Source organism: Petaurus breviceps, unplaced genomic scaffold (assembly GCF_028583685.1).
Source record: "Petaurus breviceps papuanus isolate PSGF00001 unplaced genomic scaffold, PetGlider_PUasm1.0 90775, whole genome shotgun sequence".
Classification (NCBI taxonomy): Eukaryota; Metazoa; Chordata; class Mammalia; order Diprotodontia; family Petauridae; genus Petaurus; species Petaurus breviceps.
Window position 1 is genome coordinate 11,205,568 of NW_027187342.1, and position 18,186 is coordinate 11,223,753.

The following is an 18,186-nucleotide window of genomic DNA, read 5'->3' on the forward strand; positions in this document are numbered from 1 at the left end:
GAAGTATTTTTATTAGAGGGAAAATAAAAATATTCTCAGGCTATTCTTACACATTCATAAGATACAAAATACTCTTGCTTTCTATAGTCAACTAACTAGTAGTATTTAAAGGTTCAACAACTTAGCCCTTTACTCTAGAGGGATTCTTCTAATAACACTGCAAAATATTATTACTAACTTTAACTGGAGGGAACACGATATATCCTAAGAGGAGTTTCTGGCTACATTGCTGATTTTCACATATTAGTAGATGCAGACAACAAAGAACATGATAAACATTCATCACTTTAAAAATGCCCATTATGACAAATCATAACATACTCCACCTATAACCATTTGTAATAACAAACCTTTATTAATCACCTATTATGTGGAAGGTAGTGGGTTTATGAAGAAAAAATGAAAAACAGTCCCTGCCTACAATAATGCAGTACAAATATGCTGTGTGAAGACAAGGGCCATACCTGACTAGTAACTAAAGATGCACATTTAGTCAATTGTCTTACCTGAGCTGTTTTTGCAGAATGTTCTGAATGATTTAAAACTGTTTTATCTGTATCAGAATCAGATTCTGTGTGTCTCAGAGTAGCACGTTTTTTCTTTGCAAGGTCTACATCCCTATTGTAGGAGTATCCAAGTTTAGAAGTGGGAGATAAACTTGATTTTTTTACAGGAGACTCAGGTTCCAGTCTCCTGTTCTCTGAGGAGTCAGAAGATACCAATTTTTCTTCTTCTAGATTACTACCAGTAACTTCTAGAGAATGATGCCTTTGCCTCTCAAGTTCCTCACAAGCAAAGGGTGGAGAAGAATCCTTTTTTTTATTGCTGATATTTGTTAAGTCACTCAATTCTAAAGTATCAACTTTTAGCAATTTCTTCTTGCCCAACAAAATCTGTGCTTGTGTAGAATCTGTATGGGTATATATTCCAGCCTCCTCATATCCTGAAGTCCTTCCCGAACTTTGTTGGTGTTTTTGTGGCTCTGTGTCACTTTTAGTCCTTCGACAGTAAGGGGAAGCTGTGCTTGGACTTAGATGATCATCAGGGGTCTGATGCTCACTCTCTGACTCTCCAACACCACTGTCATTTACAAATACAGAATCATCCTGAGATATGAAGTCTACTGCACTGCTGCTAGGCTGTTGGAATTCAGGGTCCCGGTTCAAATCATTAAGTTCTGCATAGAACTTTTCCTGATCAATAGAACTGTTTGTATCAGTTTCATAGTTTCCCACTTTATATGTGCTTTTACTGCTATTCTCTTCTATCTGAACAACATTTAATTCTTGACCACTGAAATGGGCCCTTATTTGATAAAGATAAGTCATAACAGTCAGTTTGTCAGGAATTGCTAACAAAACCATATCGGAAGGTTCCAATAACCGGGAAATTCCTATGCTTGCAAATCCATCGTATGCCTTCAAAATAAGTAAACAAAGTTATATTACAGAGTTCATTCAAATGTCAAATATTGCAATTCAAAATTTCAATTGGAACTAAAAAATGAGAAACATTATAACTTGATTTTTAAAATTACACACTGTTGTTAAAAAACATTCTTAAAATGCAAATGATCTTTTCCCATCTTTCCCAAACATCAAATTTATTTTTTCCCATAGGAATAAGAATATAAAATTTATTTAGGTAGCCTTTAATTTTCAAATACTTTTCATGTTATTTATGTTAATGCTAGATATAAAACTAGAATTAAAAAAAGCAAAGAATATGAGAAAAGCATATGCCCACCTTCACTGGGGACATCCTGAATAGATAAAAAAAATAGAATGATACAGAAAACAAGCAATAAAAATGAGCTGGAACAAAAAAAGGTATCTAAGGATGGGCTTTTAAGATAAGAAACTAAGAAATAAAGACACCACACTAATCTATCTTGGGCTTTATCATGCCTGATCGACTTCTTCTCTTCTAGTGGCCATGTAATTGCAGTGATTTGTGCTGATGAAAAAACTGAAGCAGATAACCAAAAAGAACTACACTTCGATCACCTGATAGAAAGCAGGAATAAATGCTTTTTAAACTTGAAACATTTTCTTAAACACCCAATTAATTACAACTTTACAAATGAGAAGAATATAATTTTCCTTCATCAGCACTAAAAAAAAGTGAAGTGTTTTGAGTCCTATGACAAAGTTGAGAATGTGTGGCTGCATTGTATTATTTTTGCTAGCCCTTAAATGACTGCAGTGCATCAGGTTTTTCTAGTTTTGAAGAATCAAAGCTGTTTCTCAATTTACAAATAATTATTACTATCCTGAACTAACCCTTGAAAACAGTATTGTGTTGCCAGAAGCCCTGTAGGGAATGGCAAAGGGTTTAGATATACTTTTAGTGAGAACAAGAAAAGAAATTTTAATTCTACATGTCATAATTTTGGTGATAAAAATATTCTCATCATATTCTGGTTTTAAAAATCAACTCAAAATTTTTCTTCAAAACAATAAGTTAGAAATTGATTTAACACCAGGAAGAAAATAGTCTTTTGCACTTACATGTTAAAATACACTTCTACCTTTGGACTTAATCCTTTCCTCATACTCCTCCTGCAGTTTTATAAATTTTTAGGGGGAGAAAGGAAGAATGAAATGGAAAACAATTTGTGATATTAAAACATCTTCAATTTTCACAGCACTATCTTTCATAATACATATAGATGACTCAAAACATTTAGTTAAGGTGTATGGCTCAGTTGGAGTGCAAGTATAGACTTGTTTGTTATTTTACTTGTTTTAGGAAAATTAAAGAATTTTTCTTCCTCCAATGTCCTGACAACATGATTGACAGCCATCAACTGCAGGCCATCAGCGAAAGCACCACAGGCAGTATTCTAAACATTTCCCAATTATCTAACATACTGACATATTGGTCAAGATCAGATGTCACAGGTAAATACCTTTTTTATTCACTACTTCTTCCAGATCTGGGAAAATGATTAACTTCCTTGAGAGTAAACTTCTTAAGTTTTAATTCTGGTAACAGCTCATTTTAAAATGTAATTATGAACACTAATTCGTAGTGCAAACTGTCTAAAAACAAATCATACTTTTAACAAGTAAGGTCAAGACATTTATTTTAAAGGTGTGTTTTCAGAGGTTAACGTTTGCTGCTATTTTGTAGTGGCCTGGGTGCAGAGGAAAGAGGAGCTCTCACAAAGAAAACTGTCTTATTCATTGCTAGATGTTAGTTTAATTGGTTAGGAGGAGTCATTGTCAAAAGTGCTATGCATCCACATGCAATTATACACAGGCATTGCTTGCTCCCTCTCCTGCATTCACTCTCATCTAGGGCACTTGGGGTTATCAGGCAGAACTGTGTGAAGCCAGGAAAACAAATCTGAAGGAAGCAACTGAGCTACTCAAATGTAGCTGTCAGGCAAGGGCTTAAAATGATGAAAGAAAAAAAAATAGAAAACAATAATAGTTACTTATTGATGATAAGTATTTTTGACAAGAAGTGGAAGAGTACGAAATAAAATTGATCCGAAAACTGCATTTTTCAGTCAAAGCTAATCTAATGGACAGAATGTTTTTAATACAACAGTCTAATATGTGTAGTCAAATATAACTCTGAAGTATTATCAGCTTTAATGTCTTCAAAATTTGAAAAAGAAATACAAAATAATGGGTTGTCACAATGACTTAAGAGCTGGCATATATTTGCAAAAAATATATAGGAAACATACAATAATGTTTTCAAAATTTCAAGTTGAAAGTTAAAAATCCACCTTATAAAATGACAATATGTACATTTTTACAATTATTTAGCTTTGCATTTTCCATAAGAGTCAGAAAAAGGCTTGCTATTTACTCAAGAGAACAATGTAAAAAAAGGCTTGTACATATTACCCAAAGACCAAATTTGGCTGAAAGTATGAAAAAAGAAAGCTTTTTACTTTGGTGCATGCTGCTTCTGAAACGTAAATAAAATAGCAACTGAAAAAAAAGTATATTACAATGATTTCCCATTATTAATTGTGTAGAAAATGAGTTATTTGTCTACATAGCCTGTGAGGGAATCAAGCATTTTCAAGGAAAACTGAAATTTTTAAATGCTGCATAAGATTTTCTTGGTGGGGGTGGGGAAGAGAAACACTAATAGGGGAAAAATTGGGGGGCTTAAACTTATTTTAGCTGAATGAATGTGTGTTAACATTCTCTTTATATTACCTGGGTTTTAAATTACCAGATTCAAAAGAGAATTAAAAGACTTGGTTTGGGCCCACACTGGTTTTCATTAATTATGTTTCTAGTGGGAATCAAAGTTCTTAATCTTTAAAATTTTAAAGACTTGTGGAATTAACATCAATATATTTACCCCTAAGCAATTTGGTAGTCCTGTAAAGTAAAAAAGAAATATAAACATGCCATTTTTGGTACAATTCTAAAAAATAATTAAAAATAAATTAGACTGAAAGAGGAAAAAAAGTCATGAAAAGCTCTATCAGTTCTTTTCCCCCTTCTTTTCAGCTTTTAATATAGGCCATACAAAAAATAACTCTAATGCCAACTTGGAACTTCTTGTGAATGTTAAAGAACAAGACAAACCAGAGTCAATACTATGTCCGATTTGAACTGCGGGAGGCTGAATAGCTTCTGCAAACTACAGTTATGACCTTACAAGACTGCCTCACTCTCCCCAAATTAATAAAAACCTGCAGTGAAGTCAAAATTGAAGCTATATATTTTTCTCCCTCCTTTCCTATGAGGTCTTACCTTTTTGTTGTTCTCTTTAATATCTTGAGGATTCAAGGACTTGTAGTCACTGAGGGAGAAAATGGCACAGTAGGTATGTATAGTATTTGATAAATGAGGTAGTTTTAAAACACATGAAATCTAAACATCTGACAAACAATGATATCCTATGGTAACTAGCAATTTCATAGCAATTCAATCAACAAAACTAATAATGCAGAAAATAAATAAACCAAATAAATAAATAAACAGTAAATACACATTGCCTCAAGCTTTCCATCTAAAAAAAAAAAAGTTAGTGCAGGCGACTAGACTTTGCAACCAAATTCACCATGAGGTAATCCCTTGTTGTCAATGTATAAGCTACGGGATTATTTGTCTCATCTCATTTCAAAAGTAAGACAATTTTCATAATCATCTTGAAATCTGTTCTTTTATAAGATTAAGAAAAAGAAATATATCATTTTTAAAGTAGAGAAAAGATTGTTTTTAGGAGGGTTAAAAAAGGGATTTCAAGGTTTGGCATAAATCTGTTTCCTCAAAGTACACAAAATGCTCAAAGTAATTTATAGTTAAGCATTTCAGGACATGTCAAATAGTGGTTTTAATGTTTTTATTTTCTTATTACTAGCACATGTAAAGGATTTAACTGGAAAAGTAAAATGTGTTTACTTACATCAGATCTGGTCTAAAGTGGTGTAATATTGCACAAAAAGATAAACCATTTCTCCAGGATGTAGTAAAATTGGTGATTTTCACTCCCCTATAGTTTTTTGTAACTTCTTTGCACCACACAAGCAGTGACTGACTAGCATTTGGCTTTCTCCCCAAAATAGGACTTGGTATAGGGCTTGGCTAGAAGAAAAGGTAAAGAAGAAAACATTAAAAGAATTTAATGGAAGATGAAAATTAACAATAATTGACCTAACTAGATGATCTGCATCCTTTGATGTGAGTTTCAGTCCTTCAGAGCTGTCAATTTATGACTGTAACCTGCAAGAGAGGCACACAAATCTCAAGTTATTATCTCCACTTTTGGCTCTCGGCATTTTGCCTTACAGAATGTAGAACTGCAGAATTCTAAACTTACATATGAGAACAGGCCAACAACATTAATGACAGAAATACTGTGCTAAAGTACTTAAAACACTTAAGGTATTTCTATTGCATAGTCTCTGCTCCTTCCCTACCCTTAGAAAGATTTCCAATGTGCAATCATGAAAAAAATATTCCTATTAATTCTTTTCTGAGTAGATCAAAAGTAGAGTCAACTAAAGTTTACTATATAGTTTCAGTTGTGATACTACTGTAGTGGAGAGATCAAAGTTTAATCAGTGAAATATTTTAATATACTGATCGTATATACATTCTAAATGAACAGTTACTATTATAATCATATTCAAACAATAATGAGGGCAACAATTTTAGAGTTATTAGCAACAATGAACTGTTGTTAGCTACAGTACATAATTATTTTTTTTCCAGTCAATCAGTTTCTACAGATTATCTATGAGAAAGCAAATTTCATTTAGGTGGAAAGTGAATATTCAAATATGAAAAAATGAATACTGGGTTTATACCAGCAACTAATTAAGTATATATTGAGAACATCTTTTTCTTTATAATATTTGCTGACAAATTAATCAACTTATATTAATAACATACTGACAAAGTAAAAATAAACCTGGACTATATAATAAAGATGCTTATCCTACATTTTTAATCTTAAAATTAAGCCATTTTTGTTTTCTTGAGTGCCACAAAAATGTACTGTTTCACACCCAAAAAAGGATTCTTCCAATTTAAAATGTCATGGATAAGTTATTTTAAGGGTAGACATTCAAGACTGAAGAAAACCACTAAGGTTTTCAGTATTTAAATCTTGTTCTTAATTAAAAAGAAAATCAGTATAATTGTGGGCTATGGCAAAATTCAGATTCAGAACAGAGACTCTCCAAAATAAGGTGAAAAAAACAACAACAAAGTCACTTATTCTAATGTCATTACTTGGTTTGGGAAGCAAATCACTCTTGCCAAGAAGCCTAGTTAAGAAAGACCAATGATGCCCCCACTTGACAAAAGCATGTCAGTGCTAAACAATTAAAGTTGTCAAATTCACATAACTATGATTTATGTATTCACTGCTTGTGGGAGAAGACAACTAAGAAATACCAAGGAGGTAATTTCTCATTTTTATTGACTGTCAGACTAACAAATTGTTACATAAACAACCATGAATCTTGCTGTTCCTATAACGATATCTCCATTAACAGCAGGCAGACATCACTAAACAATTCATAAGGAATAGTAGGCTCTAATATTGTGTAGTAACTTTAACTAATATTGAACAATAGGAAGAAAAAGAATTTCCAATATCATTAGTTCACCTCAGAAAAAAATGAGCCTTAATGAGACCAAACTAATAAATGCACATATATCATAACTAAGCATCTTTTAAATAAACTTCCAAATGCTTTACCAACAACTTCTTCCTTCTCATCTCTCCACAGGTATTTTATATATTAGAAAAATAGAACAAAGATATTAAGACTGCTTAGTGAACAACATTCCAACTACAGTTTTACTGAAATGGATTAGTTTGTTCAGTGGTGTGGTTTAAAAAAAAACGATGCTATCTCGCATCTCAACTATGTCATCATGTTCACAAATGTGCTAATAAAATTCTAGAAGCAGAAGAGATTTTAGAAATCATGTCAGTTCCATTTGTTTATTTTATAGAAAAGAAAATAAAGGCCCAGAAAGGCCCCATCCAATATCACACTATCAGTTAATGGCAAAATTGGTACTAGAATTCAAGTCATTGGTCTCCACCACAGACTCTGACAGAGTGCCGAAACTGGAAAAGTACAATTCAATTCCATTCCATAAGCATTGATTTTACATCCCAAATATGTAAAGGGCATAAAGTTAAGAAGATGTGGTCCTTGATCTCATGTTAATGTCTAACTGAAGTATTTAACACAAATGACTCTAATAAAAATAATATATAAATTCATAATCAATGTCAAATCAAGTGCTATATAAGATTGTGAGTTGAAAGGTCTTTCCCAAAAAGCAGGGCTGAAGAAGAAATTCCTAGAGCAGGTATGATTTGAAGGAGAAAGACTCTAAAGGATAGGTAGGATTCAACAGATGGAAAGGTACACGGGTATGCTGAGGGGGTATTCTAGGTATAGGAAATAACATCATCAAAAGCAAAGTAGATAACATAAGTTAGTAGATTTAAAGATGAAGTGGAAATCAGACATCATTCTAGTCAAACTCTCCATTTTAAGTTGAGAAAACTGAGTCCATAGAAGTTCAATGACTTGCAGAAGGTCACACAGGTAATAAGAAGCAGAGCTAAGATTTTATCCCAGGTTTCCTCACTCTACATCCAGTGTTCTTTCTATGGCACTATGCTGAATGTATGAGAAATAGGAGCAGGGGTGTTAAGTAGTTCAGTTAGGTGGGAGTATAGAGTACATGGAGGAGAGCAGTACTAAATAAGGACAGAAAAGCAGAGTGGTACCAGACTGGGGAAGGCCTTAAGTGCCAGACAAGAGTTTGAACTTGAGTTAATAGGTAATAGTCAATGAAGGTTCTGAGGAGACAATTAACATGACCAATTTTATAGCATAAGTAAAACTAGTCTGGCAGTGGTGAGAAGGATGGTCTGGAGATGGAAGACAGTAAAGGTGAGACATGATGGGAAGCTATTGCAGCTCTCCAGGTGGGGTGGCAATTAGGGATTTCATTAGGTGATGGCTGTGTGAACATAAACAGACAAATGCAAGTTATATTGTAGAGGTAGAACTGATATGATTTAGCAAGATTAGATATGTCAAATGTGGGAGGAAGTTGAAGAAAACACTAAAATCTGAACATAGAAAACTGGGTAAATGGTAGCATCCTGCCTCAGAGTATTATTGTAAGACTCAAATAAAACAACTTACAAAGCACTTCACAATTGTTAAAGTATATCATAAAATCTCAGTTAAGACAAAAGGCAAGAAGAATAGGTTAAAGGAAAATGGATAGTTCAGGATTGAACGTGCTGACTTTGGTGTTGCTAATGAAAAGTCTGGTTGCTACAGCCTCATCTCCTGAAGACTGAGTGAGCTATAGCCTATTTACTTTTAACTTTGGGAAAGTCCACATGGCATTACACCCTACCATTCAAGTCATGACTTCCTTCTTCCTTTAGTTTGTGAGAATCAATGGCTTAACTTAGCACATTGAAATAACATTAAAAGAGTGCTAATTCCTATACCATAACATACTTTTTTGAATGCCTTTACAACAAAAACTATAAAGTATAACTTAAAGAAATACACCAATCAAATAATCAGGCTATATGAGTAAATTTAACCATAGTTTGCTTAAGTTTTATTAAGGACCTTGTAATTAAAAAGCTTGTTTCTATGAATGGTGTAAATTTACCTGAAAGAAGATATTATTGTTAATCATTTATGTGCTCCATCATATTTAAATAGTGTATAATTAGCTGTTCCTTACAAGTTGGTGAGGTTGTTAAGAAAACAGCTTTATATATCAGGAATCAACTTCACCAAACCATAGAGCCAGGATCAAAACATCAACCAATTCTGGGTTCAGTGACATAGTGAGTCATGCCATCTATGCTCTTTCAAAAACTCTTAGTTGATAAGGTAAATGAGTTTCCTTTTACATAGTTAATAAGATTCATAACTACACAGTTCAATAGGAGTTAGTGATAATTTGATTTTCCCCTTATTTTAGGTTCTAAACTTAATTAGGAATTATTTTTAAAACATCAATGCAGCCCTGAACTATGATACTTCTCACTGTTTTCTCAGCCTTATTTGAGATAAAAATGGCAAGCATAGATGAAAAATGAGGAATTCATTTGTCATCCAGATGTTTTAGCTATGGTGTCGAACACACACATGACTGAATTAATTTTTTCATCAGAATGTTTGGCACTGTGTTGTGTAGACACAATCAATATCTTCAATATTCAGACAAATAAAATATACAATAAGCATCATGGTATTAATATCAAGTATTTCCCTTAGATTATAGGGAGACTTGCGCTTAGGGTTCAGACTCTTGGGGCACAGATCTAATTGCAGCCTCAATTTACCAAAGGTCTATGTAAATTCTATTATACTATATAATTTACACGAATGAAAACAATTAGAAAAATAAGTGCATTTTAGCTATGCTTTGTTCCTTCAAGGCTCAACTTGGGTACTTGCTCTAGGCCACATCTTGACTCCCTGAGTTGTTAGGGCTCTCTTCTGCTTTAAAATCACTTTATATTTATTATATATTTGTTATCTCTACCCAGAATAGGATGACCTTCTCAAGAGTAGGGTCTACTTTCTACTTTAGGCCTCATATCCTTAGACTTACCAGTGTCCCTTGCACTTAACAGATGCTTTTAAAAAGTCTGCTGAAATTGAATTAATTTCTAGATTAAAAAAGCTATCTAACATGTTCAGATGTTTTTTCTTTAAATGAAATATATAGGAGACTTTTCTTTGTGGATTTGCCATTTATATATTTAAGATAGTCTGTAGCAATATATGCCCTCTCTCAAAATACTGAAATTAATCTATGGTCTCATCCATTTGAATAGTTCCAATGACGCAGATTGCAAACTACCTGTTGTCTCCTAAGTTTGTCACAGGAATACACCTATCCAGCATGCTAGAAGCCTTCCTTGCTTCTCCTAACATTAGAGATACCAATAGAACACCCTGGGGCACTCAAGTAAATCCAAGAAGCATTTATTAAGAAATGTGTCTGTCAGGCCTCTAGAACTGACGTGCTACAGTTCCATGGGCTGACAAACATTTATTAAGTGCTAAACTCTGAGGATACAAAGAGAGGTAAAAATATACTTCCAGTCATCAAGAAGTTGGCAATGAAGGAAACAGCATACACATAATTGTACATATTAGATCTACACAGCATAAGTGAAAGGCAACCTCAGAAGGAAGGCACTAACAGTGTAAGAGAGTAGGAAAGAGACTTCTTATTTTAGTTTTTATTTATTTTATTTATTTTGCTTTTTGGAAGGCAATTGGGGTTAAGTGACTTGCCCAAGGTCACACGGCTAGTTTTTGTGTTAAGTGTCTGAGGCCGCATTTGAACTCAGGACCTCCTGACTCCAGGGCTGGTGCTCTATTCACTGCACCACCTAGCCGCCCCCAAAAGAGATTTCTTATAGAAGGTGAAACTTGAGCTCAGTTTTGAAGGAGGCACTTAGATGAGGAGGGAGAGCATTTCAGGTATGGGGGATAGTCAATAAAATGGCATGTAATTATAAGATAGGAGATGAATTATGTGTGAGGAATAGTAATATGCCAGTAAAGTTGAAACATAAAGTATATGGAAGGGAGTAAGGCATAAGAAGATTAGAAAGTTAGAAAGGAGGCAGCTTGTTAAGGGATTTAAATGTCAAACCTTTATATTTGATTCTAGAGCTAACGGAAAACCACTAGAGCTTATGAGTGTGGGGAGACATAATTAGATCTGAATTTTTTTAATATTTATTTTCAGTTTACAACATTCAGTTCCACAAGCTTTTGAGTTTTAAGTTTTCTACACCTCCTTCTGCTCTCCCTTCCCCAAGATGGCATGCAATATCATAAAGGCTCTACATATACATTCTTATTAAACATTTTCACATGAATCATGTTGTATAAAAGAATTATAACAAATGGAATGAACCACAAGAAAGAAGAAACAAAACAAAACAAAAAAGATAAGAGAGCAAATAGTATGTTTCGATTTGCATTCAGACTCTATAATTCTTTCTTTGGATGTGGATAACATTTTCCATCACGAGTCTTTTGGAATTGTCTTAGGACTGTGCATTGCTGAGAAGAGCCAAATCTATCAAAGTTAGTCATCACACAATCTGGTTGTAACTGTATACAATGTTCTCCTCGTTCTGCTCCCCTCACTCAGCATCAGTTCATAGAAGTCTTTGCAAATTTTTCTGAAGTCCACCTGCTCATAATTTCTTATTGCACTATAGTATTCCATTACACTCATATACAACAACTTGTTCAGCCATTCCCCAATTGATGGGCATCCCCTCAATTTTTAGTTCTTTGCCACCACAAAAAAGAGCTGCTATAAATATTTTTGTACATATGGGTCCTTTTTCCATTTGTATGATTTTTTTTTTGATACGGCCCTAGAAGTAGTATTGCTGGGTCAAAGGGTATGCACATTTTTATAGCCCTTTGGGCATGGTTCCACATTGCTCTCCAAAATGGCTGGATCAATTTACAACTCCACCAACAACATATTAGTGTTCCAATTTTCCCATATCTTCTCCAGCATTTATAATTTCCTGTTTTGCCATGTTAGCCAATCTGACAGGTGTGATGTGGTATCTAAAAGTTGTTTTGACTTGTATTTATCTAATCAATAATGATTTAGAGTACTTTTTCATATGACTATAAATATCTTTAATTTCTTCCTCTGACAACTGCCTGTTCCTACCCTTTGGCCAATTGGGGAACAGACCTGAATTTTAAGAAAATAATTTTGGCAACTGGGGAGAGATTTGAGGTAGAGAGACCAACCAGAAAGCTATGACAATAGTCCAGAAATGAGATGGAAAGCCTGCTCAAGGGGGTGTCTTTGTGGGTAAAGAGGATACATATGAGAGATATTGTAAAGGGAGAAAACACAAGATCTGGGATAAGTGGGGTGAGTGAGGAGCTGGTGATGACATTAAGGCTATCAGTCCAGTGACTGGAAGAATAGTAGCAGTATCCTTAACATAACAGGAAAAATTGGGGGAAAAAGAGGGATTGAGGTATAAGATGATGAGACTTGAGACATATTGATTTTGAGATGTCTATGGGGCATCCAGTATGAAATGTTCAATTGGCAGTTGGTGATGTGGGACTGAAGTTCAAGAAAGACTAGGAAATCTAGAGAGATCTGGGAATGGCTGGCATAGTAATGATAATTGAATACATGGGTGCTGATGAGATCATCAAACTAGTTAAGTGTAGAAAGAAATGAGTAAAGGGTGCAGGACAGAGCTTTGGAGAGTTCCCATAGTGAATGAGCATGACATGGAAGGATAAAGAACAACAAAGGAGATTGAAAGAGTGGTCTTATAGGTAGGAGAAGAACCAGGAAAAAGTAGTGTCATGAAAAACTAGAGAGGAGAGATTATCCAAAAGAGGGTGACAGACAGGGTCAAATGCTACAAAAAGCAAGATAAAGAATGAGAACAGGCCATTAAATTCAGCAGTTGAGAGATCATCGGTAACTTCAGTGAGGGAAGTTTTAGTTGAATGAGGTGGTCAGAAGCTAAACTATAAAGACAGAAGTGAGTAATAAGAACATGGAATAGAGAGCCTTCTCAAGGAGTTTAACCTAGAAGAAGAGGAGAGATAAAGGTCAGTACCTAGGAGATGTGACTGGATTAAGTGAAGATCTTTTAAAGGATGGGGGGGAATTATAGTGATATATGTAGGCATCAGGGAAGGAGTCAACAGACTGGGGAAAAGTGAAGATAAGGAGAATGTAGATGAGGGCATGATCATTTGCTGGAGAAGATGGGATGTATGGGATCACTTGTACATGTAGAGAGGTTTGTCTTGGCAAAAGAAATCCCACTTCTTTGTGTGAGACAAGGGTGAAGGAAGAGGTAGCTTGTGAGGATATGTCAGTGATCTGAGATGAGGAAGAGGGGAGAAGAGGGATTTCTTGGCAAATGGTGTCAAAGGCACGGAGATGGGATTTGGAGTCTTATGTGAGGAAAGTCAACTTGGCTGGAATGCAGCATAGCTGGAAAGCTATGGTGGACTTCATATTAATCCTAGTGGCAACAGAAGCCACTAGACTTGAATGAATAGGGGAGTGAAATAGATTCTCAATGAAGGAAATTACTTTGGTAGCAGGATAGAGTACAGTGGAATAGAGATATACTTGAGGCGAGGAGACCAATTAGGAAGCTGTTGAGATAAGCTTTTTTAAGAGTGATGAGGAACTAAACTAAGGTCATAGCTTCCTGAGTGGATAGATGATTCATGGATCTTGGCATTGAGAACTTATGTTTCATACCCTTTCATACCATTGATCTTGCCATTGCCTACAAGTGTTCCACTTCCATGTTCAAGAGCTCAATTTCTTTTATCTGATCATAATCTTTTGTGTTTCTACTTCTCCCTATGACTTACTCTTCATCCCTCACCACAGTCCCCAAAATGTCCATCCCTCTGTACTTTCCCAGGTCATCAGATGTACTCTGGATACATTCTCTTCCCTTCCCAATTCTGTTTGTTGAAATAGTTAAAATCTACACAATCTTCTACTTTGTCTTACTGCTGATCAGACCCATCCAAACTCAGACTATTCCCACCATACTACTTCTCTACTATTTGCATATTACTGAATAAAACTGGAGCAACTCACGAAACAGTGATTAGTGCACTACAGATCTGTTAGTTGGGGGACCTCTGGGCTCCTACTACAGCAAATAAATGCTACTCTTCCCCCAAATTGTTTCTCATTCTGTTTGTTTGGAACTGCAGCTGTTCCAGATTTTTTCCTTCTCCCCTTAAAACTCCAACAAAAATCTCTTTGCAAACCCTATTTACTAAGCAACCCAATTCATAAAGGTCATTCTACAAAAGCACCCTCTTCTCCCCTCCTCATCTCATATCCTTCTGATACCATCTTCCACTATCTTCTAGGTCAACTCTCCAGATTCTCCCATTTCCTCAGCAAACCTGGGAGCCCACCTCAAGATGTCTCCATCTGGGAGCCTTCTCCAGGAATCTAAGGGACACAGAGGAAATGCTCTGAACCAAGAGATCAGAGAGCCAAGAGACCAGTCACTGGATTGAAAAGTACCTGAGTAAGATATGAGAAAACTGGTAAGGTGCAGGGTTTTGAATTCCAGACAGAGAATTTTGTATTCAATCATGGAAGCAACAAGGAGCCCCTGGCATGTACTAAGTAGAAGGGTGGGTGCGGGGAGGGAATAATGTGGTTGGACTTGAACTTGAACTTAATGCCCTTTTCAATCTTCAAAATTTTTTTTAAAATGTTCAATGGGGGAGTCAGTGGGAGGTAGAGATAATGCTTATAAAATTGATCAAGTTTTAAAAGAGATATTATAGGAAGGAAAGAGGACCCAGGAAAAAAAAAACTCTGGGGGTAGTATGCATGACCTGAATAAAGATCTAGCAAAGTAAACTAAGGAGTGGCCAGAAAGGTGGGAGAAGAACCTTGTGTGAAGTGTCATGAGAAGGAGGACCAGCAGAATGATAAGCAGTGGCAAATGCTATAGGGAGACCAAGGATGATAAGGTTTAAAAAAAAGCCATTAGATTTGCCAATTAAATGATCACTGGTAACTCTGGAGAGAGCAATTTCAGTTGTACACTGAGGGGCACAAGACGTATTGGGTAGGGTTTAGAATAGAGTAAAAGGAGAATTTAGGATTTAGGATGATAGATGGGATGGCAGGATTTAACATGAGTTTAAGAATGGGGGAAATACATGGATATGTTTAGAGGCAGCAGGGAGGGGACCAGAAGATAGGGTGTGAAAAAAGGAGGGCAGGAAGGAAGTTTGTGGAAAATGGTCTTGATTTTCTTGGAGGTGAGGATCTCAGAATAGAGGATAGGGGAGAAGGTATTGTGGGATGGTTAGAGGAGGAAGAAAAGAAGGTTTGGAGAAACCACTGTGGAGACAGGGACAGACAAGCAGGAAGATGTAAAGGAATATCTTCCTTTAGTAAGTGCTAAATAGGGATCAGATAACAAATCTGCAGTGAACTAAGTCATCATGGTGGTGTAACTTTCTCTCACCTCTATTCCAAGAATATGAACAAGTGTGCATAAATCAGATGGCATGAATAATGCAGGATTACTGGATTACTACAATCTCACAGGCTTGTGCTTAATGTTTGGTTTGGTGGCTCTGCTTGGTCTTCCTGTAGCAGTAAATCTACATTAATGTTATTGCAGTCACTCTGAGGTAGCAGATAATTGTCTGACCAGGCAAAGGTGAAGAACAACCAGAAGAGTGGGGGCAGAAAACAAGAGAAGAACAGGGTCAACTACAAGGAAAAGAGCTTAGATGGCTCAGGGAAAGGAGCCTAGAAGCCAAATTAGGGTAAGTCCTCTCCTCAGAGCTTACTCTGGGCAAGGACCCAAATGGGGCCACATACCCTACAATCTGAGGAGGCTGATGCTAAACTCTGGGTGGGTTGGTGGGGGGATCCAAGCAAGAATAGAATGGTGAATGGACCACAGAGTAATGCAGGCATAATCCAGTTTGTCTTTCTCCTAGACTAGAAGTTAGGAGAAGATCTGGAGTTAAACTCTCTGGGACTTAAAAGTTTTGTTGAGCATCCTAGCAAAGACCACAAGACTAGAGGCATTTAGTAGGCCTGGTGGGAAGTAAGAGAGGGAAGGAGAAATCAGAAAGGATGAGAGAGAGAGCTGAAAACTATAGTGGTTTTAAAAATCTGAGAAGAAGTCTAGGACTGTGAACTGAGGGTAGAGGCTGTTTGCTGGCTCAGGTGCTCATGGTATGACCAAGGAATCCTGACCTTTTTGATATGTCCTCTGGTTATGTTTAGCTAGTTTTTATCCTGATTGCATTTTCATATAAACACACATGGTTAGTCTAGGATCTGTGAATTTCACTGTGTATGATAAGCATGCTGTGTACCCATTCAGGGTAGTGTAGCTCCTTAGGATACAGATGTTAGAAACCTCTTTTTTTCTATCACTTGTGTTTTATAACTGTCATGGCAGGGGAGAAGCAGGTGGAAGATACTGAGCCAAGCTTGAATTTATTGTACTTTGGTACAATAGGTCATAAAAAAGAGGCAGAGAATCTGAAAACAGGGTCTGGGACCTTTTCTTGCTAGATGAAACAAGTACCGTAATCTCTAGAAAAGATGAACTTAATCTGGCTTTGTACTTGCCCTCCCCTCTAGTCTCAGGAGGAAAAGGGAGAAAGATGGAAGAGAGAGTGAAGGGAAAAGACTAAAGAACAAAGCCCTACTCCAGCTGGTGATAGAGTTAAGGCTATTTGTGGGATTTGTTTTTGTTTTTTTGGAGGAGGGAAGGCGAGACATTTGGGGTTGTGACTTGCCCAGTCACACAGTTAGTTAAGTGTCAAGTATCTGAGGTTGGATTTGAACTCAGGTCCTTCTGACTCCAGAGCTAGTGCCCTATTGACTCTGCCACCTAGCTGCCCCTATTTGTGAGGTTTTCAACACACCTTCTGCTCCTTTCTGGTTTCTGGTCCACACAATCCAAAAATGAAGCTCTCATATTTGATGTCCTATAAACTTTAATTTATATATATATATATATATGTAGCTTATTAAAGTAATCATGAGGAATATTTGCATGAATTTCATCCAAAAATGGCTACTTTTGAGGAAGATTGTTCTATATTGAACTTAGTTTAGATTAAAAATTTTTTATTTGCCTTCTTTCAACTCTTTTTTTTTCTTTTTGTAGGGGGAAGATAGGGCAATTAAGGTTAAGTGACTTGCCCATGGTCACATGGCTAGTTTTTTGAGTTGTGTCTGAGGCCGGATTTGAACTCAGATCCTCCTGACTCCAGGGCCAGTGCTCTATTTACTGTGCCACCTTCTTTCAACTCTGATAAGAATATCTGGAACACACTTTACAGAAATCATATTTTATATGTACTATCCTCTTCTTCCTCCTCTTCTTCCTTTCTTCCAAAGAAACTTCCATTCAGAGTCTCCATTTTGTTTTGAAGATCCTGTTTCTGAATTTGTGAGGATTTTTATTGACATTCTTTTGTTCTGGATGTCTTCTAATACTTTCTCTTCAGAACTGAGTTATTTTCAATTTTTGCCTGGAGCTAAGTATTGAGGCAAATTCTAGGCACTACTCTATGACATCTTAATATTAATGTGTGTTATCTGATGATGCCAATGAGAATACCAGTTGTTTTATATCTGCTGTTTTAATACTGTTATTAATCTTCACTATAACTGACCAAACTAATTAGTCCCTTACTCTTTTGTTCATTAATAGACATAAATATTGGCATTATAGATTGAAAAAATGCAGTATTTTGTGGTACTGTCAATTTATTGAAAATAATATTCACAAGGGACTGCTAAATATATAAAATAAGAGAAGGGACGAGGACAACCACTCTTTGCCAGGCACTGTGTGGTAAGCACTTTACAGATATTATCTCATTTGTTCCTCCCCACAACCTTGTGAGACAGGTGCTATTATTATCCTGAGTAAACTGAGGCAAGCATAGATTAAGTGATTTGTCCAGGGTCGCATGGCAAGTAAATTTCTCAGGCCATATCCGAATGCAGGGCTTTCTGATTCCAGGCCTGACATTCTTAAAGATCATACACAATAAGAATTGAAGGATTGTAGAAAATTATATATGGGAGTGAGGTCAGGAGAATCACTAAGGAATATTAACATAATGAA

General features: G+C 35.9%; 1 protein-coding gene across 7 annotated transcripts in view; it reads right to left on the bottom strand.

The window, feature by feature from the left end:
- Nucleotides 1-18,186, bottom strand: part of EHBP1 (EH domain binding protein 1) — a 422,755-nt gene that overhangs the window by 120,126 nt on the left and 284,443 nt on the right. For all 7 annotated transcript variants that reach the window (XM_069069010.1, XM_069069006.1, XM_069069005.1 and 4 more), the window contains 3 exons: nucleotides 5,386-5,564; nucleotides 4,731-4,779; nucleotides 507-1,418 (listed from right to left, as the gene is read on the bottom strand). In XM_069069010.1, the coding sequence (XP_068925111.1) occupies nucleotides 507-1,418; nucleotides 4,731-4,779; nucleotides 5,386-5,564 (1,140 nt within the window). The remainder of the gene's footprint in view (nucleotides 1-506; nucleotides 1,419-4,730; nucleotides 4,780-5,385; nucleotides 5,565-18,186) is intronic.